The sequence below is a fragment of the Homarus americanus genome, unplaced genomic scaffold (assembly GCF_018991925.1).
Source record: "Homarus americanus isolate GMGI-L3 unplaced genomic scaffold, GMGI_Hamer_2.0 scaffold50165, whole genome shotgun sequence".
Classification (NCBI taxonomy): Eukaryota; Metazoa; Arthropoda; class Malacostraca; order Decapoda; family Nephropidae; genus Homarus; species Homarus americanus.
The window spans coordinates 808,861-834,269 of NW_024748747.1; the positions used below are offsets into that span (position 1 = coordinate 808,861).

General features: G+C 38.1%; 1 protein-coding gene across 1 annotated transcript; it reads left to right on the forward strand.

The window, feature by feature from the left end:
* Positions 1–3,152: 3,152 nt before the first annotated feature.
* Positions 3,153–22,636, forward strand: LOC121880414. The gene is made up of 2 exons (XM_042387606.1): positions 3,153–3,483; positions 14,676–22,636. Exon 2 carries the CDS (start codon positions 14,700–14,702, stop codon positions 21,699–21,701), a length of 7,002 nt encoding a protein of 2,333 aa, XP_042243540.1. The 5' UTR covers positions 3,153–3,483; positions 14,676–14,699; the 3' UTR covers positions 21,702–22,636.
* The last annotated feature ends 2,773 nt before the right edge of the window (positions 22,637–25,409 follow it).

Genomic DNA, 25,409 nt, shown 5'->3' on the forward strand with positions numbered 1-25,409 from the left:
TAAATTATTAAAGAAAAAGGGCGACTATTTAATGGCATATGTGAGATAGATAAACACTGGTTTGGAAACAGAGTAGTGGATGAATGGAACAAGTTACCAAATATCATCATTAACTCGAATACGCTGAATAGCTTCAAACATAGGTTGGATGCTTATATGAGCAATAGGGGTTGGGTGTAAACGGACTGCCCAGTATGGGCCAATAGGCCCGCTGCAGTTTCCTCCATTCTTATGTTCTTATGTTCAATGTTCGTAACCCGTTAGTGAATTTGGGCCAGCCGCCAGTGCTGCCAGGTCTACTTTGCCAAATTTCCCTAGCAGCGCCCTCAAAATTTCTCTTCTTAACATGAATTTTCCCTAGGTATCTATACCATTCGCATTAAAATATAGTCAATACTTTTTGTCAAGAATTTTGGATACATTCTAGTATATGAATGTCTAAACTTAAAATTAGCCATAATTAAGAGGAGATACCCGGTACTCACATTTCAATGTTTGGGGTCTTCGGTCTTGTACATTTCATGTCATCCTCAGTTTCTTTGCAATTTCTGAGTCAGCATACTTCCCACGTGCAGCATCCTTCCTCCACAGAACAACCTTCCCCCACACAGCATACTTCCCACACACAGCATCTTTCCTCCACACAATCATCGTTCCCACACACGGCATACTTCCTCCACACAGCATCCTTCCCACACACAGCATACTTCCCACACACAGCATCTTTCCTCCACACAATCATCGTTCCCACACACGGCATACTTCCTCCACACAGCATCCTTTCCACAAACAGCATCCTTCCCACACACAGCATCCTTCCTCCACACAGCATCCTTCCTCCACACAGCATCCTTCCTCCACACAGCATCCTTCCTCCACACAGCATCCTTTCCACAAACAGCATCCTTCCCACACACAGCATCCTTCCTCCACACAGCATCCTTCCTCTACACAGCATCCTTCCCACACACAGCATCCTTCCTCTACACAGCATCCTTCCTCCACACATCCTTTCCACAAACAGCATCCTTCCCACACAGCATCCCTCCACAGCATCCTTCCACAGCATCCTTCCCACAAACAGCATCCTTCCACATAGCATCCTTCTTCTACAGCATCCTTCCCACACACAGCATCCTTCCCCACACAGCATCCACAGCATCCTTCCTCCACACAGCACCCTTCCCACACACAGCATCCTTCCTCTACACAGCATCCTCCTTCCCACACATCCTTCCCCACACAGCATCCTTCCACACACAGCATCCTTCCCACACACAGCATCCTTCCCCACACAGCATCCTTCCCACACACAGCATCCTTCCCCCACACAGCATCCTTCCCCACACAGCATCCTTCCCCACACAGCATCCTACACAGCATCCTTCCCACACAGCATCAGCATCCTTCCCACAGCATCCACAGCACCCTTCCACACAGCATCCTCCCACACACAGCATCCTTCCACACACAGCAGCACACAGCATCCTTCCCACACATCCTTCCCACAGGTAGCATACATCCTTCATACTGTCCATACAGCATCTTTCCCCACACATCCTCCACACAGCATCCTACCCACACACAGCAACATTCCTCCACAGCATCCTTCCTTCACACAGCATCCTTCCCACACACAGCATCCTTCCCACAGGTAGCATACATCCTTCATACTGTCCATACAGCATCTTTCCTCACACAGCATACATCCTCCACACAGCATCCACCCACACACAGCAACATTCCTCCACACAGCATCCTTCCTTCACACAGCATCCTTCCCACACACAGCATCCTTCCCACAGGGTATACATCCTTCATACTGTCCATACAGCATCTTTCCCTCACACAGCATCCTCCACACAGCATCCTTCCTCCACACAGCATCCTCCACACAGATCCTTCCTCCACAGCATCCTACCCACGCACAGCATCCCTTCCATGCACAGCATCCTTCCTCCACACAGCATACTTCCTTCACACAGCATCCTACCAACACACAGCATCCTACCCACACACAGCATCCTTCCTCCACACAGCATCCTTCCCACACACAGCATACTCCCTTCACAGCATTCTACCCACACACAGCATTCTTCCCACACACAGCATACTTCCTTCACACAGTGTCCTACCCACACACAGCATCCTTCCCACACACAGCATACTTCCTTCACACAGCATTCTACCCACACACAGCATTCTTCTCACACATAGCATCTTTCCCACACACAGCATACTTCCTTCACACAGCATTCTACCCACACACAACATTCTTCCCACACACAGCATACTTCCTTCACACAGCATCCTACCCACACACAGCATCCTTCCCACAGACAGCATCCTTCCCACACACAGCATACTTCCCACACAGTTGGGTCAGCCTCCATAGCATTACGCAACTGAGATTTGGCGCGCGTTTATTATTGATTACAATAAATCTGAAACTGTTTTACTCCAAAATTCTGACCGGCTTCCGGAAACTGTGTAAGACTGTCTGGATCCTCCACTGCGAAATTTAGTTTTGTTCCTTTTTAGAGGGTGCTGCAAATACTTCATTGCCATTTTTCCCCTAGTTTTATATAATTTTTAATTTTTCTTCCCTTTTCCCTCTACGGGTCATTTTTCTCAAGAAATGGAAACTTTCCCTAGACCTGGCCTGACTGCCTGAATCACATAGGCAGTTAAATAGAATCCCATAAAGTTCTCCCCAAAACGTTTCTTTATATAAGTTAAAAACTAATTTGTTTGAAAATTTTTTCTTTAATAAAAGTAAAAGATTGCATTGTTTATGAATTTTACAATTGTACTATAGATTACAGATAAAGTGACAGAATGATGAGTGTGTGTGTGTGTGGTGGGGGAGGGGGGGGGGAATTCCCGGTACAATTTATCTGTTTATGGCAAAGTGTGGCAAGTCCCTAATAATGTCATGTGCCAGGCCTGTCACTAGGAGGAGGGATATCTGGTCAGGGAGGGAAGAGGTGTTGGTAACGGCTAGCTTAAGCTAGCCCACCAGGGAACAGGTCATCGACCCCCAACGGGGCCTTGGGGGGGTGGGGGGAGAGGGGTCCAAAAAATAGCAGTAAAAATTAATTAAAAATAGAAGAGAAAAAGATTTTAAGAATTTTCACCACAAAGATGTCGGAAACAGCTTTTGTTGTCAATAAAAAAACTGCCTTCTGTGATCAATTTACGAAACTTCAGTTTCACTATGAAACATAATTGCTATAATAATCGTGCTAAAACCTGCTACAAAGATAATAAGCCATAAGGTAGTAAATAAATTTTTAAAGCCTAAAAGGTAAACCCGCGAGATGAAATTGGTTGTTCAATTGTTTTTGTTGTGGTCGAGGTTAGCCTTTCGCTTGTGTGAGTCTGTTGCCGAGATTAAAGTGAGTGAGGATAACACACACTTCAACCACACAATACATTTACCATCGAGTTTCACTTACTTTGAGACATCACAACCATACACAGGTGAGTTAGAAATTTGTGGCGGTGTGAAGAAATTTATTGTAGGACTGTACTGACTGTGCCTGAAAATTTATAATTCAATGTTGCTCAACTTGAAGCCTATGATATACACACTTAGAATATTTTATTAATGTAGATGCATTATTGTAGGAAATTATGCATCATACTAAGTGAAATACGATGTTTAATGTTAATAATTGAACACTAAAGTTTAAATGCATAGTCCAAAGATGGAGGCTTTTTGTTCTTTAATTGTAATTATTTTAGTTTCGGTCATCCTGGTAATCTTGGGAATACAGTATACGTTTGGTTAGAAACAGTTCCTGGGTTCTTAGGTTAGGTTTAGGTAAGGCTGGTTAGGTATGGTTGCTTTAGTTAGGTTAGGTTAGGTTAGGTTAGGTTAGGTTAGGTTAGGTTAGGTTATCTAAATACAGGGATAACCGAAACTATAATTTAAGGCAGCGGATATTTTGTTGTGACGAGCTAAGTTCCTACTAATGCTATTTTACCACGAGTGTGCTCTGGTTGGCTAATCGTCCATGGCAAATATTATTCCATTGGCTGTCCTCAGGTTTTGATACAAAAATAGTTTTTGTTTGGTGTATTATGGAGTGTTTTACTCAAATCCGACCTTCATTTCTTGTGTGCAAATTAACTTTTTTTTTAAATAACAATTTCATTTGTAACAGAAAGCGCTAATTTGCACCAAAATGGCAGTCAGGTTTGAGTAAAACACACCATAAAACACCAAAAAAGGCAAACCTAGCCTAACCTAACCTAACCATTTTTTGGAGCTTACCTGCTACTGTGGGGGAAAGACAATCTCTTGGCAGACACCCTGTCCCGTGATGTATAAAAGTTTTCTCCTTTTGTTCGTAAACTTTTTAGATGAGGGGGATGTTACGAGTGTCCGCCATAAGTTTCTGTTGTGGGTATGAAATACGTTGGTTCGGATGGTGTGGTTGGCTTGAGCAGTTTCGCTCATTACTCGCCCACACTGACTGAGCCATCATTTTTGTATTAAATTTGTTTTATTACATTGTGTATTTATTATATTATGTTTGTATATAGGTGAGATAAGTAGAACTAATGTCAGTAAGGTAATTTAGATAAAGTTTACATTTTGGCCAATCGGGATATGATACGTTGGTATTTGGTGGTAGAGAGGTGACGTCGGTGGCCTGATGGTACACCTTAGTCAGTCTAGGCACAGCTGTCTTAAGTTGAGTATACCCTCTCTCTTGTGATTTGGTAGTTGGCATTTGACTATTGAGATTTGTTATTGCTTGATATTGATTTTGTGTAATAAGCCACTTCCAAACATCTTATCTTATTATTATTGCTATTTATTTTATTTTATGTACATATGTGGTGGTGGGAATAAGTTAATAAATGTTCATATTTTTATTGACTTGTTTAGGTTTTGACCTGTTAACTTGACCTTTGTTGGGAGAATTTGGGATTAATAACATTAATAAATATTGGTATATTTGAAAGACTTGAGTGATTTGCGTTTATGTAACGATCTACCCTATGGTTGTAACAGGTGTGAGGATTGTTTATCAGACTGGTTGCGTCGAGAGGGAGCATGGAGGCAGCCAGCTGTGGTGTATGTGTTGAACTTACCAGCAGAAATACAGGATTTGTGGCCATATTGTGGCATACTGTATGTGGCCAGTTGTCAATTCTCTTTGTGTGGGCTCACATACGTACGTACAAGTAGATATCTCACACTCAGGATTGAGGTAGGATAGAAACTCACAATGCATTTTCTGTATACATTGTATGTACAGTGCAGTGCTAAGGAATTGCCGTGTGGTGAGAAGTTTGCTCAGAGGTCCTGTTGGGTGAGGAGCTTGCTGAGGGAGCTGGTTGGTGAGGAGCTTGTTTATAGGTCTTGCTGGTTCAGCAGAGTAGGGTAGAATTCAATGGCGAGACTGAGAGCTTTTTACTCGGCCACCAGAAGCAAGACTGGGTGCAAGTGTCGCTGGTGTCGACCCCCCCCCCTTAGTCTAGACTTGTCAGAGAAACTTGGCGCGATTCTAGACGACTAGGCTTTGACTGAACTCCGTTGCTATGGAATGCGACTAAGCTTGTCAGTTGTAGGGGAGAGTATCTCTATGTTTGTCTTTGGTACCCCCAAAATGTTCTACACTACTGAGGGTATACACAAACACTTGTTATCTTAAAAATACAGTTGTACCCCACTTAACGCGGTCAATAGAACCCAGAGGGTCCCGTGTTAAGTGAAATCCGTGTTAAGTGAACAACAGAACATATGGGATTAATTCCAATAGAAACCAGCCCGACCCCCAAACTCCACTTTTTGAAGACACATAACTATGTTGTAGTAAAAATAACATCTTAATTTTATGATGGTACATGCACACAATTAATACTTAAGAGAAATAGAGAAATACAGTCGCCAAGTTAATGTCCATTCAAATAATGGACTCAACTCCCTCCCCCTCTTCTCACACTATACTGCTGGCTCTTCCCTCTCTGAGAAATTTTTGGGGGAAAACCACTAAATTTTAATAAATAATGCCTCAAACTAAAGTTAGGATAATACAATTGACATTGCTGGATTCCTTGTAAGACCAGGAATATTTTGAATATAAATGTCATATATTTTGCACAAAAGATAACATATTTACTAGAGAAAACATTTTATCTAAAATTTGTATGTCTAATGCAAAATATATGATGTTTATATTCAAAATGATCACCAAATTATAAGAATTCCAGCAATGTAAATTATATTCTGGCCGGGTAATTTGTATGAATTTTATGAGCTAAAACAAATATCTTCAGTTAATAAAAAAAAAATATTCTTCAGGACACTATCTGTCAATCAAAGTACCCCACCTTGCCTCCCCCCTCTTCCAACCGCGCGGTCAGTCCCAACCCTCCCCCCCACCCCCCACCAATCGTCCCTTCAAGAGAAGAGTGGGTGAAAAAAATAAATTTTAACATTTTGTATTAAATAATACCTCAGATTAAAGTTAGGATAATATAATTGACATTGCTGGATTCCTTGTAAGACCAGGAATATTTTGAATATAAATGTCATATATTTTGCACAAAAGATAACATATTTACTAGAGAAAACATTTTATCTAAAATTTGTATGTCTAATGCAAAATATTTGATGTTTATATTCAAAATGATCATCAAATTATAAGAATTCCAGCAATGTAAATTATATTCTGACCGGGTAATTTGTATGAATTTTATGAGCTAAAACAAATATCTTCCGTTAATAAAAAAAAAAAAAAATTCTTCACGGGGTAACAGATGGTCGATTGGTCCCTCCCTCCCCCCCCACCCCCCACCAACTGTCCCAAGGAGATGTGTGGGAAAACCACTAAATTTTAATAAATAATACCTCAAACTAAAGTTAGGATAATATAATTGACATTGCTGGATTCCTTGTAAGACCAGGAATATTTTGAATATAAATGTCATATATTTTGCACAAAAGATAACATATTTACTAGAGAAAACATTTTATCTAAAATTGGTATGTCTAATGCAAAATATATGATGTTTGTATTCAAAATGATCACCAAATTATAAGAATTCCAGCAATGTAAATTATATTCTGGCCGGGTAATTTGTATGAATTTTATGAGCTAAAACAGGCAGTCAGGCAGGGTGGCGGGTGGCGGGTGGGGCAAATCTAAAAATAGCGTCTTGAGCCGGACACTCACCACGTATATGTGGAAAAAAATCCGTGTTAAGTGAAAGTTCAGCTCTGGCGAGGCACCGCGTATATGATAAAACGCGTTAAGTGAAACCGCGTTAGGCGGGGTAATACTGTAGGTTCTTATTCTCGTACGGGAGATATACAGAGGCACCAATAAGACAGAGCACTTCCACACTTGAAGGACTGGTGGTCTCCACTCCATGTATCACTGCGCGCTGGCATATGCAGATGCCAGCATTCACAAGCTGAATACATAAAATGTAAATATGATAATTTATATACATAACATGGTGCATAATAAATGGAAATATTACATAGAATTAATACATGTTCTGTAATACTTTACTGTACATAATTAATAGGGTAATATAAAGATACACAGCTTAAGGTACTACTTCATGTCCATATTATACAGTATCCACTACAATATACACTGTTGATATACTGTAAACAGGCATACCTTATTTTTAGTTAAAATAAATTACTGCTCAAGTATCATCGTGTGTATTTACTTGCTGGGTGCCAAAATGATGCAAAAGACCGATAACTCCAACATGGAAGTTTTCATCACTGTTCTCTATTTCTTGTCTGGAAAATGTAAGTTTTCGTCACTGATGTCTATATTTAATGTTGTGGAAGGACTGGGGATGACCATGGCCAGGGAATGGGCTTGAGATGATCAGATGACAGATATAATTTAACGTGCTTCATAGCTGGATGGCGGAGTTCTTGATAATACTCTACAATCATAAAGACATTTACTTTTGGTAAATTTCTTTCATCTGCCTTGATGAACCCTGGAAGTAGTTGTCCAACCTTCTCGGCTGATCGGTTTTGTAAATTAATATTATTAGATAATTAATTGTGCTTTACTGTGCACACAGTACTGGTGTATTGAATATATAATTATTACTAAGCACATTAACTAATTCAATGGATATTAGCTGCCCCTACTAAAAATTTCATAGTATAAACATTCCAAACAGTATTGGTATTATTTTGGTCATCTGGGGGAACTCTAAGATTCTAACAATGGGATTAAGTACTTTAAACAATAAGACAAATTATCTCTATGGAATTTCTGTCGCAAAACATTTTTCTATTGCATAAGAAAATACAGATCATATGTTAGGTTAGGTTAGGTATGATAAGTTATACAGTGGTCCCTCGGTTAACGAGCACAATCTGTTCTAGAAGGTTGCTCGTTAACCGAAACCATTGTTTCAATGGGTTTTTGGGTAATTGGTTCCAGCTCACCGAAAATTGCCTAAATTCAACAAAAAAGGTAGAAAAGTACACTTACTTTGATATGTGTATGTAGAAGGCTCCTGGATGATGATGATGATGATGGGAATTAGAATGGGGGTGGAGGAGAAGGGAGAAGAGAAGGCATTGGGGTGGAAGAGAAGTCACTCATGGTGCCATTTCACCCATAAAATTTTAGTTCTCTTGGTGTAATTCAAGATTATTTTCTTTAAATCAACACTGCACTGCATTATATATTGTCAATATGTAAAATAAATTTCAAAATGACCAATAATTTGCTTGCAAACACAGGAAAAAAGCATTTAGTTGAAGAGTCTCAAGCAAGATGTTACCTCCACTGAAAAGACACAAAGACTGACACCTGTATGGTGTGTTGAGAGGCTGGATGGCGCACATAAAACTAGTTTCATTACTTTCAATTATGTTCAATAATTGTTAAAATGACTAAAAATTTTAATATTAAACTTTTAAAATTATTGAATAGCATAAACTTCTTGATATTTGCCAAAATGGTAAGGAATTTAAGCCTAGAACAGATTACTGTATTGGCGGACTAATACTACAGCTGGTGGACCGCCAAATGCAAGCGAAAACATGTTCAGGTCGGCTCGTAAGAAACTCGTTAATCGAGGGATTGCTCGTTAACCGAAGTTAAGAATCTTATGGAAGGTAACTCGTTAACCGAAATCTCGTTAACCGAGGCGCTCGTTAACCGAGGGACCACTGTATTATAAGTTATAAGGTTAGCTTAACATACACCATTAAAGGAGGGGTAGTAACACAAAACTAAAGATTTCCGATAGAAATGAAGGTCTAAATCGTTCATAATACATCGCAAACCATCAGAAAAAAAACCATAGTCTGCATGTCTAAGTACTGTATAGGGATGAACAAAACTTAACATTTACCCATTATAGCCTGTCTCGAATCTAAGCATCCAGATACTTATGGTAGTTAAAGTAAAATTTCACCAATTAATTAATTAATATAAATGATGATGTATCCCAGTGGTTCATTAGTAAATCATAAAAACAATAACAGCACGATGTTGTCGTGTTTACCTAGTACCTGTACCAAGAATTCTCAAAACAAAGTCCAGCCGATGTCATTACTTCTCAGTTGATTCGCATCTCCATCCGTACGTCGTCTGCAGGATAAGTGGTGACGTTATTGCAAGTGGCAGCCCTGTTTCTAGATAAATAAACTTATCTCAACTATTATAGCAGGACTTTAAACTTTTATTACAAATTATATAGTATACCGTATCACTACGAATGTGGCAGAGTGTATCTCTGGTGTTTACCCAGAACCGTCAACTCGTCCATTGTCTTGCGACACATATAGGTCCCTAACACCAAAGTCATTTACATCATAAACTGCACCACTTGTGTCAGCTACATTAGGAACAGGGTCAACACAAGTATTATGCTCATCTCTAAGTGACATACTTCTGGTAACAACACGGCAGAGAATAAACTAGGATACCGATCTTCAAGCAATTTAGTGTTATTGTCCACCGTAGGAGTCGTTGTCACTACAGGATCCAGGACATGATTTTTTTTTTTACGGGAATTACCCCACCTGGGCACGGGTCGAACAACCCACAGTGGGGCTTAGGGGGCGAAAAAATAAGAATAGAAAGAAATTAAAAATAGAAAAGATAAAGGTTATATTAATCTACACCACAAAGATGCCGGAAAACCAGCTTTTTAAAGTGAGACAGATTGTATGAATATGGAAAGAGAAAAAGGCAGAGCATTCCACAGTTTGGCTGTGTGAGGAAAGAAGGATGCACTATAACGGGTTATTCTAGTGTGACCGACATCCACAGAGAAACAGTGGGCACCGCGGGCAAGACGTGTGTTATGAACCCACGGCCTTGCTGGCGGTACACAGGATGCCAAATCCACTGAACATTGTCTGTTAAAGTACCTGTAAAAGAGAGAGAATAAAGCAACATTGTGACGAAGAGAAAAGGAAGAAAGATTGTCAACTAAAGGAGGAGAGTTAATAAGACGAAATGCCTTTGATTCCACCCTCTCTAACAGTTGGACAGAAGAGCCACCCCAGATATGAAAGCAGTACAGGTAACTCGTGTTTGATTTAAGCGTTTTGGGAATAACGTGATTGTTCAATTAATAACAAAAGCTAATTTACGCGCACCTATTTTTGAAATAACGCACTCAAGACAGTTTAAATTTGCTGTGTGTATTCGCCTGGTCGCCTGACAGTGGTGTCTCGTGTGATGCATGGTCCAGGAACAAATCCCATATTCCACGAAGTTGTAATTGGTTCTGCAATCAGTTTTCTCAGGAAAATCTCCCCACATACCTACAGGTGATACAAGCTTTGAAGCAAAGTTTGAAATATTTGATAATGAAATCAAGACAGTGGTTTTCTTCATAAAATAATTTCTCTGTGCAAAGGCATTTATAGAATATGTTGGCATTCATGCAGCTTTAAGATAACTTAAGAGATGTTGTTCTTTAATAATTTTTTTGAAAATTTTAAACTTTCCAGATTTGTCATTGTATAATACAGGCATCCCCTGGGTTATGGAAGGGTTAGGTTCCTGAAAATTCCGTAGCGTGAAACCATTTCCCCATTGATTTACAATTATAAAAGTGATAGATTCCGTACGAAAAATTTTTGAGTGCCAAAAAGTGACACAAACACATATACTATACAGGTATGTATGAAATTAGATGGTTTTAACCACATACGATGAGTTATTCATGATGTATCATGTTAATAAATGAACAAAACACTCAAATTTTATTTGCCAGAAACCATGTTGAGTGCTGAGTCAAGTGAGGTGAGGACAATGAGGTAGTGCAATTGAAATTATTGGTGGGTCACTGCTGATCCCTACCCCTCTCTGTGGATCATCATCATATTCTTCTGCTGCTGACTGTGGTCATGAGGCAAAGAACTTGTCCAATGTGGTCTGTTGTTAACGGCACAAAATTGGGGCTGCATTCATGATCTGAATAGTGTGTCTCAACGGTTTGCATCACATTTTGAAGTTGACTAAGCACTGTGGACAAAACCTTTGTTGTCAATTGACAGATGTAGATGGAACTTCTGTACAGGTATCCTCCTGTTCCTCACCAGCAGCTTTCTCCTGTTTCATTCACATAAGATCCTCATTGGGAACACCTTGGAAATCGTGGACACAGTCTGGCCAGATGTTCTTCCACACCAATCATTGTTGCATATTTGACCTCATCCCATGACTCAGCAATATTTTCTACAGCATTAATGATGTTAAACTTCTTCCATAAATTTTGGACTGATTGCTGATCCTCACCATCAATTGCAGCTATAACTTGTCTAAAAATCCTGTATAAATAGTATGCCTTAAAGCTGGCAATCTCACCTTGATTCAAGGAAATTGTGTTCTTGGGCAAGTATTCAACCCTGATATTAGTGGAAAGGTCATTAAGGCTAACAGGGTGGCTGGGGGCATTATCTAGCAGTAACAAGGCTTTTTTGGCAATATTTTTTTTGGTTACTGTACCTTTCTACTACAGGACAGAAACAGTTTGTAAACCAATCTTGGAACAGGCTACCAGTCATCCATGCTTTCCTATTGGAGTGCCATATCACTGGTAACCTAGATTTGGCATAGGCTTTGAAAGCCCCTGGGTTTTCTGAGTGGTACACAAGCACGCCCTTGACTAAAAAACATATGACCCTTCAGGCTTCTATGCCCTTAACTCATGAGACATAAAGGCAAGCATTAACGTAGCATGCTTCCCTGTTGGGCGCTGTAAACGCTTCTGTGCTTCACCTTACACAGGATGTAGGGGGGTGCCCAATAAAAAAGAAAAAAGAAAAAAGCATGGGCTTTAATTTAAAGTCTCCTTGCAGTTCTTAAAAACAGGAGCTGTTTTCTCCTCTGTTGAAATAAATGTCCTGACAGGCATGTGCTTCCAAAAGAGGCCTGTTTCATCAACATTGTATACTTGTTGTAGTGTGTATCCATCAGCCTAAATGATTGCCTTAATATTGCTGGATAATTACTTGCAGCCTCAGTATCAGCACTGGCATTTCTTGAAGTGCTCAAACCACCCTTTGCTGGTATTAAAGGGTTTTTCATCAGAACGAGCACCTTGTTTCTGGATTAAATCTGTATGCAGACTCTTACGGCCATATTATTAAACAACATCTACCCCTTCCGACGAAAAATCTTTTCGAAGGTATTGTTCCTTCAAGCGGTATTTTTAAATGATCGAACCTCTTCCACTTCGTGCTGGATGATTTTTTTAGGTCTGGTAATACTGTCTTCTTCGCTGATGCAGTATGGTCATCCTGTGTGTGTTTGTTTACCTTCATTGGCACCAAATTTAGTATTGTAGCAGCTCTCGTCATGGATATTTTTTCCTCAAAAGTCTCCCGGGATTTCTTAGTTTATTTGAGCGGGAAGGAGAAAATTTTGCAAAATAAAAGTACTTGTGGGAAGCTTGTTACATTAAAGAAACAAGCATGGTTGCGAATTGCAACATGTTTATATATATATATATATACAGTCAACCCAGGATGCTCACATTCCGCGGTGGGTGTACCGGTAGTTCTGCTATAACGCGATAATTGTGTTCTTGTAAAATATCGTGTTATAGAAAATCGCGTAATAGAAATAACAGGGCTTATGGAGAAAATAGGGTTAGGTGCAGATTACTCGAAATCAAAAAAATTTAGTAGTTAGCCTAACACAAAGGATACCACAGTCTAAATAAATGTTACATTCATATCTAATAATGAAATCATACAGTAAATGTAACACTACCTTGAAAAAATATGAATGTAACTTGATGGGGGAGAAGGGTGATTTTGAGGTTGATAACATCGAGCTTCTCTTCAAGTGTTATATCCTTTCTTTTACGATCATCACCGGGAATTCTATCACCAGAACGCTTCTTGGAGATATTCTTCTTTACCATATTCACAATTAATACCACAAAATTGGAGAAATAGTAAGCAAAAATCGCGTTATAGCAAACAAGCGTTCGCGTTATACAAATATCGTTCCTAATTCATAAATCGCGTTAGAGCAAATTCGCGTTATCAAAACACGCGTTATAGCAGAACTCACTGTATGTATAATAGTATTTGTTTCATTACGTAAACTTTGTAGAATTTTTGTTTTGTTTTTTGTACAGTTATGAAAGACTGTAAGAAGCAGTTGTGAAGTATAAGAAGAATTAGTAATTATATGTTGATGAAACAAGAAAGTATTGGAACATTTTTGTTTTGGTGACACACTCTCGGTAGCTTGGTTGAAGAGGATAGGAGGGTCAAGCTTGTGTGGTGCATATTTATCTACTATTATCTGGGCAACCATGGATAATTATGGTATTAACTAAAGTGTAATATGTTCATTATAGTCTAAAGAATATTGTAGTAGTGAGAGAGCATTGTATTTGGTGGATATAGCATTATTCTGAGTGAATTGATTTGTGGCTTTTTTGTATGTGCATGGATGGAGAGCACATATTCATTATATTATGTTGTATCGTTTTGATTGAACCAGTTTTAATGGGAACAGTGGTTTTAAAATAAATACCTGTCAGCTGTCAGGAGATTGTTAGCCAGAAATAAGGTAAGGGTCTGTGTTTAACATTTAATCTCTCTGTTAACAGAAGCTGTTATTTCAGAGTCTCCTCTGATATATTGGGCCTATGGGCTGACTGTACATCCTCTAGTGAGTCCTAGAAGAGGGTGTGAAGGTTGTAACAATATACAGTGTGTGTGTGCGTGTGCGTGCAAAACACATACAAATAAATAATAATGGCAAAATCCTCTCACAAATAATAAAAAACAAATGTATTAAAAATGTGAGTAACTCACATTTTTTCTACATTTGGTTGTTTTGTTTCTATTATTTGTGAGAGGATTTTCCCTTTATTATTTATTTGTATGTGTGTGTGTGTCTACACACACACACACACACACACATATATACAATACAGGTAAAAGACTTTATTGTCTCTAAAATGAATGGCTCCCTGTCCCAGTTGCAAAAATGCCATCAACTTTAAAACTACCCTTAGACATTCTTGGGTATATCCAGGAGGTCATCCGCAAATAATCGAGGTCTGTGAATTGTCAGGGCATGCTGTATTAATTAAAACATAGCTACAGTAATACTGTAGTACTGTATTTTATATAAAATACTGTTCCATGGTGAGTTAACTTCATCCCTGTCTTTGTTTTACAGGTTTATGTGTCTGCCATCTTCAATATGGAAAGGATGGTAGATCACCTTGGCAGTACCATAAACACACCACAGCTCTTTGAGGATGATGACTCCCCAGAGTCCTTGGATGTTGGAAGTCTTTTAAGTGACAGTCATGGTCGCGGTAGTGAAACAGAAAGTTGCTTTAGTGGTTTTGATTCACCCGATGAAATATTTTTACAGAAATGTCATGAAAGAAAAAAAAAAATTCAGGCCACACTTGTAAATAAAATTACAAAACATGGAAGATTAGTTAATGATGAGAAAAAAAATCGATCTGTAACTAATGCTCACTTCATTTTATGTGAAAAATCTCCAGATGTGGATCATAGAGACAACAGAAAAGGTTATATGACTAAACAGAATAAAAAAAAAAAAGGTATTGCAAAGATAATAATAACATATTGTTCAAATGAAAATAGAAAGTGCAATTCTTTTAAAAGTCTGAATGGAGGAATACAGGTTGTAGATAATGAGGGTCGTGGTTATTATCAAATACGCACAAATACGAGTACAGAAAATATGAAAACATCTTCCAGAGGCAGTCAGGTCTTGTGCCACAATATTAACCTTACACAAAAACATAATCAGTGTAAAGGAACTCATCCAGTTCTTCTTACTCATAGTGGACATTTTCCTACAACAAAAGTCCAGACAAATAATGATCATCTAACTTATAATTTTCCTGTAAATGAACTGAAGAAAGGGGGAATGACTGTGTACACTAACGTACCTCCTCAGTACGGAAATGTCCCCAAGAAAAACTTGTCTCCACAAAATAGAAATGCTCCCATGGAAGACCTATCTCCACAAAATAGAAATGCTCCCATGGAAGATATATCTCCACAAAATAGAAATGCTCCACTGGAAGATATATCTCCACAAAATAGAAATGCTCCCATGGAAGACCTATCTCCACAAAATAGAAATGCTCCCAGGGAAGACCTATCACCACAAAATAGAAATGCTCCCTTGGAAGACCTATCTCCACAAAATAGAAATGCTCCCAGGGAAGACCTATCGCCACAAAATAGAAATACTCCAATGGAAGACCTATCACCACAAAATAGAAATGCTCCAATGGAAAACCTGTGTCCACAAAATATGAATGCTCCCATGGAAGACCTATCTCCACAAAATAGAAATGCTCCCATGGAAGACCTATCTCCAGAAAATAGAAATGCTCCCATGGAAGACCTATCTCCACAAAATAGAAATGCTCCAATGGAAGATATATCTCCACAAAATAGAAATGCTCCAATGGAAGACCTATCACCACAAAATAGAAATGCTCCCATGGAAGACCTATCTCCACAAAATAGAAATGCTCCCATGGAAGACCTATCTCCACAAAATAGAAATGCTCCCATGGAAGATATATCTCCACAAAATAGAAATGCTCCCATGGAAGACCTATTTCCAGAAAATAGAAATGCTCCCTTGGAAGATCTATTTCCAGAAACTAGAAATGCTCCCTTGGAAGACCTATCTCCACAAAATAGAAATGCTCACTTGGAAGACCTAACTCCAGAAAATAGAAATGCTCCCTTGGAAGACCTATCTCCACAAAATAGAAATGCTCACTTGGAAGACCTAACTCCAGAAAATAGAAATGCTCCCATGGAAGACCTATCTCCACAAAATAGAAATGCTCACTTGGAAGACCTAACTCCAGAAAATATAAATGCTCCCATGGAAGACCTATCTCCAGAAAATAGAAATGCTCCCATGGAAGACCTATTTCCAGAAAATAGAAATGCTCCCATGGAAGACCTATCTCCACAAAATAGAAATGCTCACTTGGAAGACCTAACTCCAGAAAATAGAAATGCTCCCATGGAAGACCTATCTCCAGAAAATAGAAATGCTCCCATGGAAGACCTATTTCCAGAAAATAGAAATGCTCCCTTGGAAGACCTATTTCCAGAAAATAGAAATGCTCCCTTGGAAGACCTAACTCCACAAAATAGAAATGCTCCCATGGAAGACCTATCTCCACAAAATAAAAATGCTCCAATGGAAGACCTGTCTCTACAAAATATGAATGCCCTCATGGAAACTTTATCTCCCACACCTATAATTACAGATCCAGATGAACCAGCTCCCAGCTACTGTGCTTCAGAGCAAATTAGAGAGGTTCCTGCAACAGAAGATGATGTAATGAATGACTCCGGACATTTTATTAAGGATAAAGATAATATAATGGACCACACCAATAATACTTGTCCTAATACTGAAGACATAAACCATTCTCTTGTTACTCAAACATCAAATGATACCAAAAAAATGTATACAGTTTATAATAGTGTCAATATGATGGAAGAAATTGGTGCAATAAAAGAAAACAAAACTGATGACACTGAGTGTGAAGATGTTTGTACCATGAACCTACCAACCTCTAACAACAGCACTAATTGCAGTTTGGGTGTTAAAGAAACAAAAGAAAAACATTCAGACAGTATCAATGACATGAACAAAAAATATCTTACTGAAGAGTCAGTAAGTAATAGAAAAGCAAGAGAACCCTGCCATAACTCTCCAGAAAAATTGATTGATATCGTGAAAACTCTTTCTAATGTTTCCAGTAGCCAAACTGGCAATGAATTACCATTTTTAGAGAATCTTGTCAATCAAATATGGCATGAGCTGACTGTCCAAACACAAGCTACAGAGAATGCTGGTGACACTTCTAACATTAATTCAATTTTATCTGATTCCCCAGACAACAAAATAATATTAAGTGCTCAAAACCTTCACCAAGAAGTTTATGAGATCATGATACAGGAATCTAATGAAATTATTGGTAACTCTGGCAACAGTAATACAGTTACATCAGACACCCAGAGGCCTCATATGACATCATCATCAAAAGATATTAATCAAGAATGTTATAAGAAGCCTAACTTAGGGCTTGAATCTGAGGAAGATGCAGGTGATATTGTCAGCTCTGTTTCTGATATGTATGACCTCCAGGGTAGAATGTCAGTGTCACCTTCAAATGGGCTTAAAGGAGAATATGAAGAGTTGACTTCAACACAAAACTCAATGGCTGGTACTGGTGATGCTGTCACTACTAATTCTGATCCACCTTATCCCCAAGGGAAAATGGAAATAACCCTCATGGACAGGTATTATATAGAAAATTGTGAAACAATGTCTTCAGTCCCAAAGTGTGCTGACAGTGTTGATAGTATCAACCCAAGTTGTAATCTGTCACACTCCCAAAGTACCAATGTAATATCATCGCCAAGAAAACTTGATCCAGGAAGTTCTGAGGGACTGAACTCAAGCAATAAGTTTGTCAAGGAAACTTGTCATGGCACCAGTAGTAGATACAACTTATCAAAGTCTCAGTATCGTAAAGTAGAATCAGCAACAATCCCTAATGAGGAATTTTATGAAGAGGTAAACTTTAAACAAAATATTACAAGAACGTACAGTAAAGCAAACTCCAAAACCCTGGGAAAAAAATTTAAGTCATCTTCACAAAAACTTGATAAAGACACAGATAATAAGGCAGCCAGAAAGGAGAAATATAAGGAAGTATCATCAGCTGACATTACCACTTTTCATAAAATAACTAAGGAGTCGAGGAGACCACTAAGTTTACCTGAAGAAACAAGCCAAGAAAATTTTATAGGGAACTCACTAAGAAACTCTTGTGAACAATCTCAGGGAAAAGATGTAGATGGGGATATAATCAAGAGAGCATGGCATTCTATATCTTCCCTACCATCAAATTATATAAGTGAATTTAGACCTTTTTCGGGGGCATGTAGCAGAAATAAAAGATATGACAAGAAATTGAGTTCAATGAATAATGTACAGGCAATTCCAAATGATATTGAGGTATTATCTATTGATCATAAGTATTTTAGCCATGATAACACATTCCAGAATAGTAGTGCAGATAAGAGTAATATTGATAGTGGTGTAGACAGTTTTACTACAAATAATTTTACACCGTGTCATAACGCACAAAAGCATTCTGAAAGTACTGATCACAGCAATGATAGCGATATTATCAGTAAATCCTTTATTAGATATAAGTGTCAAGAGAAACCATTTGAAGTCAGTAAAATGTTGGGAACAATAAGGTCTTCTGCAGTTGATAAGAATAACACCAAAATAGCCCAAGATTACCTTGGCTGTTGTACAGAAAGTTCACAATGTACGACATTTAATGACAAAGTTAATAGAAGCGGAACAGAGAGCATTTTGTACCCTTTTGATCGCACTACATTTTTTAACAGTATAGGATTAGTAGGGAAGAATGTACATAATAACAAGAGATGCTCTCCATCTTCTGTTGCACACAGGACAAGAAAAGTACGTGCAAGAAAAGAAAGAGAACATACCAGAAAGGAGGTGATGCTGGAGACACCAAAGTTTAATCCTACTCAAGATAAGATTAATACTAAGAGCTCAGTGTCAAAGGAAAACAGTATGACTGTTGTTAATGACTTTTCATATAAAAGTATAAAGATGAGTTGCTGTTATAAAGATGAAGAGTGTCAACCCAATGTTAAGGAATTCACTAATCTTGGGCAGAAGAAGAAAAAATCAAGAAGTGGCCAGAGAAAATTGTTATTCAAGTCTCTTAAGGAAGGAAGAGATGAAGCATCTTTGGCTGTATGTGACAGTAGCAAAGATGGTAGTGTTGCTTGTTGTCATAGCAGGCAAGACTCTCTGGAATCTTGCCATAAAGATGATAATGGTAACCCGAACAATATTTGTGGGAAGCGTGAATCTCAGTGTGTAATTGAAAAGCAAAATGAGGGTTTGAAAAAATCTGGTGACTCTACCTGTTTTAAAAACACAACAGAAAAATCAGTTGTTGAAGATAAGACGAACACAACACTATGTCAAGAAAACTATTCTTCTTGTCTGCGTAGCAACACTAGTATAAAACACTTTATTTGTAATACATGTCGGAAGTCTTTCCAAAGTACAGACCAATTAAATTTTCATTGTACCACAGAATGTGCACACTCCCTGACATGTGGCACACATAACTGCTCACAATGCTCTCATCCTTCACATCAAAGTTCTTCAACCAGTGTTATAGAAACAAACATGAGAAACTCCAGCAGTAAGCATGTGACTAAATTTACAAATAATATATGTCATTCTCCTGGCATATCTTTATATAAGCAACCACTAAAGGTACAAGATTTTACCATTACACAGAAGATTAATACTTTCCCCAATCCTCCAGATATTGTTGTCACTCATCTACATGTTCATCAGAATTCTTTACAAGCCAAGGTACTCGGTAGAGCCTCTGTTGAAAAATTATGTCTTTGTGAGGAAGGTAAAGGAGAGGATCCAGAAGAGCCTTTCAGATATGTGGCATACAATGTACAGAATCCAGAGCAGCCAGTTAGATTTGTGGTAGATAATAGGGAGGATCCAGGGCAAGTTTTCAATTTTGGGTCAGATAATGGAGAGGATCCTGCACAGCCTTTTGGTTTTGGTTCAGGTATTGGAGAGGATCCTGCACAGCCTTTTGGTTTTGGTTCAGGTATTGGAGAGGATCCTGTACAGCCTTTTGGTTTTGGGTCAGATATTGAAGAGGATCCGGCACAGCCTTTTGGGTTTGGTTCAGATATTGGAGAGGATCCTGTACAGCCTTTTGGTTCTGTGTCAGATATTGAAGAGGATCCTGTACAGCCTTTTGGTTCTGGGTCAGATAATGGAGAGGATCAACAGGAACTATTCAGTTTTGGGTTGGACTCAGGGCAGCCATTCAGTTCTCGAGCAGATTATATCAGAACAATATCCTCAGAAAAAATGGTGGAGAAGTTTTTGGACCCAAGCAAAAAATTACTTTGTGATTCCAGCAAAACTGAAGAGAAAATAAGTTTTGCTCCCCAGAAAGTTTTGAAACACTTATCAGAAGAAAATGATTTTTTGGGATTTGAAGATGGAGTGCAAGACTATGAAGTGAATGAAAACTTTTTCCCATCCATTATTTTAAATAAAAAAAGTTGTATTAGATCTGCAAATGAAGAAAAAAACTATTTATGCTTACAGAACATTGAGGAAGACAATTGTGAAAACACAACTACAATAGATCCAGAACATAAATGTATGGAGTCTCTGGTAGAAGGTCCCTCTTGTAATAAGTCTAACATCCCATTATTGATTCCCTCTGCAGAATTGGTACTTTCAATGGACAATTCTACATTACCGGTATCTAGTGATCTTGATGCTAGTGGAGATTTACAGACACTTAATGATGTGAGTTTTGCTCCTCCCAGGAAGAGCAAAAGAATTGTAAGAAGAAGAGCAAAGAGACTTTTGGATCAGAACACATCAAAACTACTATTAACTTCAGGTGTTAAAAAGAAAGCTTCAGGGGTCACAGGAAGCCATGCTCAACAGCCTTTAGAAAACGCCCTAAATGGACAAGTACAAGAAAATACTTCTCAGAAAAAGAAATATCCAGGTAGGGCTGTAATAAGACAGAGTATTGAAGTAAATAAATCAAGAGAATTATACTTGGCAGTTACAGTTGATTGCCAGCCAAGTGCTTCCAATACTGCTAAGCAATATGAACACAGGAACCTTAAGTTCATAAGAAGTGTAGTATGTAGTATATGTAGCCAGTATTGTTATTCAACAGGTGACCTGGTCCAACACATGAAAACACATGCATTCTGTAGGCTGTTTAAGTGTCCCCTTTGTCCACTAATTTGCACAACTAAAGCTTTTCTAACCGAACACTTGGTTTTACATAATGGGAAGAAGCATTTTGTTTGCTTTATATGTAAAGCTGTTTTTTCCCACAAGTATGAATTGAAAGCACACACATCAATTTTTATGGGCGAGAAACCTTTCAGGTGTTCAGAGTGTGGCAAAATGTTTTCTCTTTGCTGTCAGCTTGGAGAACATAAGTTTACTCATACCTCAGAAAGACCTTTTAAGTGCGATTTGTTTCCTGGTGATTTCAAATCGTACGCAAATTTGCTCAATAATAGGAGAATTCACCTTGAAGATCAATGATACCAGTGTGATTACTGCAGTGCTTTCTTTTTGCCACACAATTTTGCATTGCATATGAGAACCCAAACAAGAGAAAAATCTGTTCACTCCCCAATTTGTGATATAAACTTTAGATTTGAAAGTAGTTTGAGAAAACATGCAACTACAAAGCATCCTGGCTTTGAGTCCTGGGCTGCAGTTTTTGTGTACTTCCCTGATATATTTCCAGTAGGTAAAACTACAAAGAAAATAGTGTATTGGATTCCGGGTAACTCAGAATGAGTGTTCATTAGTTAAACTAAAATATAAGTGTGTAGTGTGTACTTTATTGATGTAAATAGAAAATTCCTGTGGTCTGTAAATAGTGATCGTAATGAACTTCCATGTTATGTGTTTAAATTTTATATTTTTGTGTATATTGTTTGCAAGAAGAGTGGTATTACTGGTTAAAAGAATATACGCTGACATGTTTACTATTCACATACTGTACTATATATTGTTATAGTAAATGCTGTACTGTAATGAGACTTAAATTCAGGAAAAATTGCATTGGAAAAAAATGAACTTAGCATATTGCAATAAACAGGAGTTCAATCAATAATAAGATTACCTTTATTTGTACAAGTTTTTCTCGTGTGATATGTATGCAGCATTTCTTATTTAATTGTCTACATACAGTATATCTCAAACACTATTTCGCTAGTCCAAACTTTTCCCTCTTGTTAAGATTAAAAATAATTCTTAGTGCTCATATTTTATTGTACAGGTATGTAATATCGGTCAGCATTTTATATTAGTTATGAGGCAGCCTTTGAGCACATATTAGCAGCTAAAGATAATCTTGTGTAGCTTTTATATGTATTGATATTAACCGACCACATATGGGGCCGACGGATAATCCAAAAGGTCGGTTAATAGTACATGAAGTCTTTGGAAATAAAACATACATTTTCAAAGTTCCTTTCCCTAACCTACCTCATTAAGTCCCTCTATTAATTTTTTTTCATTTGCCATTCATAATTCAATAAAATTTGCTTTAAAACATTAACCACTTTAGCAAATAAATATGAACCAGCACAGAAACCGTGATTAAAAAATGGAAAAGTCAAAGAACATATGTCATCACAAAAATTGTGACCAAGTCCCAGGTTGCTGATCTGACTTTCTCCTACATTTACACACAATTGCAGGGTCTCAATTGTTTCTCTTACTATTGACAACACAACATACATACATTATCTACCCCCAGGCCCCGATGTGGGTCAGTGACCTGTGCCCGGGTGGGCTAATCCCCGTAAAAAGAGATTGAGCTTGCCAGGAAGACGTGAAATAGAGACGCTGTTAACACAAGTTTTACAAACTCAGCACGGCTGTGAACAAGGAACTATTCACAGAGATACATTAGATTTTGGAGATCATACAGGTTGACAGAATAGTTCAGGAGATTAATGACTTTCTTAAGTAGATAACTGACACTAACTAAACTACTAACATCAGACTCTCTGATGTTTGGGGATGAAAATAATCTAACTTCAGTAGCAATTGGAAATTCATGGCTATCCCCAGGGACACAATCATGGGATGCCATTCGTACTGGCAGACTCGACACTCACTCGCGTAACAAGTGTTACCGTATTTTTAAGCTTGGAAGATGCTGCATCGTGGAAGACGCACCCTAATTTTGGAAATGAAATTCTAATTTTTTTTTTTACGGGTATTAGCCCACCTGGGCACAGGTCACTGACCCACATTGGGGCCTAGGGGGCAAAAATGTAATAATAATAATAATAATAATAATAATAATAATAATAATAATAAATACAAAAATGAAAAAAAAAATCAAAAGTGAGAAACAATATATGTATGTTGTGTTGTCAAAGCAAGAGAAACAATTGAGACCCTGCAATTGTGTGTAAATGAGGCAGAAAGTCAGATCAGCAACCTGGGACTTGGTCACAATTTTCGTGATGCCATACAGCAGCAGGGTCTACCAATATCTTCCCAGGCAGTAGTACCCTGTTCCAACCTACTACCGACACCAGTGAAACCGTTGCTTGATAATTATACAGCCCTTTTGGCATAAGTACACACACTTCTTTGAATATCGTCACTTAGAACTGCTTATCGGTCGTCATTTTCATCAATTTAAAAATAAATCTGTATAAGAAGGTGAAGTCTTTAATACAGCACTCATTTTATACACTTGGTCACCTCATCTTAGGGGCTGTAGTGTTTACATTCTTTCTCTTGTTTTTGTCGGTATGACAACGACGGGAAATATTTTCCAACAGTAGAAGGTAAGCAAATGTAAACATGTATATCAACGTCTATATAAAACAAAAAATCTTTATTTAAAAACAAATTAAAAGTAAATAAACAACTCGGTTTTTTGCAAAACCAGTGACAGATTGGTTCTACATAATTATAAAACTGAAGAAAATAAGTCCTCCATTGTAGCTGTATTAAAATTAATGTAGAAAAATTAATATGGTTGTTTTAAGTAATGTTATTTAATGTTAATAAATGGAACAATGGAAGTAGCTAACAATTAAGGGTAAAAAAAAGTGAGATCACGTATGTAAGTGAGCACATGTATAAACATATCATCATTACTCTACATAAGAATATGAAAGCAACACTTATTTACTGTTCATATATATTTAAATTAATGTTTCTGAATTTAAAAAAAAATTCTACCAACCAGTGGTAATAAAGTTGAAAGCATAAGGACAGCCAATGTTGTAGTGTGTGTGTTTTTACTTGGATGACAAAGTTGTATTTAAATTTGGAAGATTTTAATTTTGTGGGGTTTTTACAGTCTAAATTGGTATCCAAATATGAGAGCCTACTGTAAATAGGTGTCCAAGTATGAGAGCCTACATATAAAGAAACAAACATTCCTGCAAAGGGGACCAGCAGACAACCTTTAGCAATTCCTCAATAGATGGCGCTGCCGCACCACTGCCATTAGTAAGCAAACCACACAATAGCAAGGGTTTATTTTTTTTTGCAATATATCAACAATATTAGTTAAATCAATAGTTTTATAGTACTGTATAGAGAATACTTGTAATTGTTAAGTACTGTAATGAGGTAACAGTCATTGTAAGGGGCTGATTTCAAAAACCTCTGCTCCAACTCATCGACTAGTGTCCTGTAATCAGACATCGGATCATATGAAGATCTTCCCCCCCAAAGTATCCAACTGAAGATCCTCCCCCCCAGGCTAGATCATATGAAGATCTTCCCCCCCAAAGTATCCAACTGAAGATCCTCCCCCCCAGGCTAGATCATATGAAGATCCTTAGATCCCTCCCCCAAGTACTTTAGGTTTGGTTAGGTTAGGTTAGGTTAGGTTAGGTTTGGTTTGGTTTGGTTTGGTTTGGTCAGGTTAGGTTAGGTTAGGTTAGGTTAGGTTAGGTTAGGTTAGGTTTGGTTTGGTTAGGTTAGGTTAGGTTAGGTTAGGTTAGGGGGGGGGTGGATCTTCAGATGAGCGCGACTGGGCTTGATCATATGAAGATCCTCCCCCCCAGGCTAGATCATATGAAGATCCTCCCCCCCAAGTAGGTTTGGGGGGGAGGATCTTCATATGATCCCAGACATCTCTAAGTTAACTCAAAACAATGGCGTTCTCTCTCACATTCACATTCACTTTATAGAGAAGTTGGTTTCAGGAAGTCAGAGAAAATGGACGGCACCTAAGCTTGGGAGCAATGAGAAAACGGACGC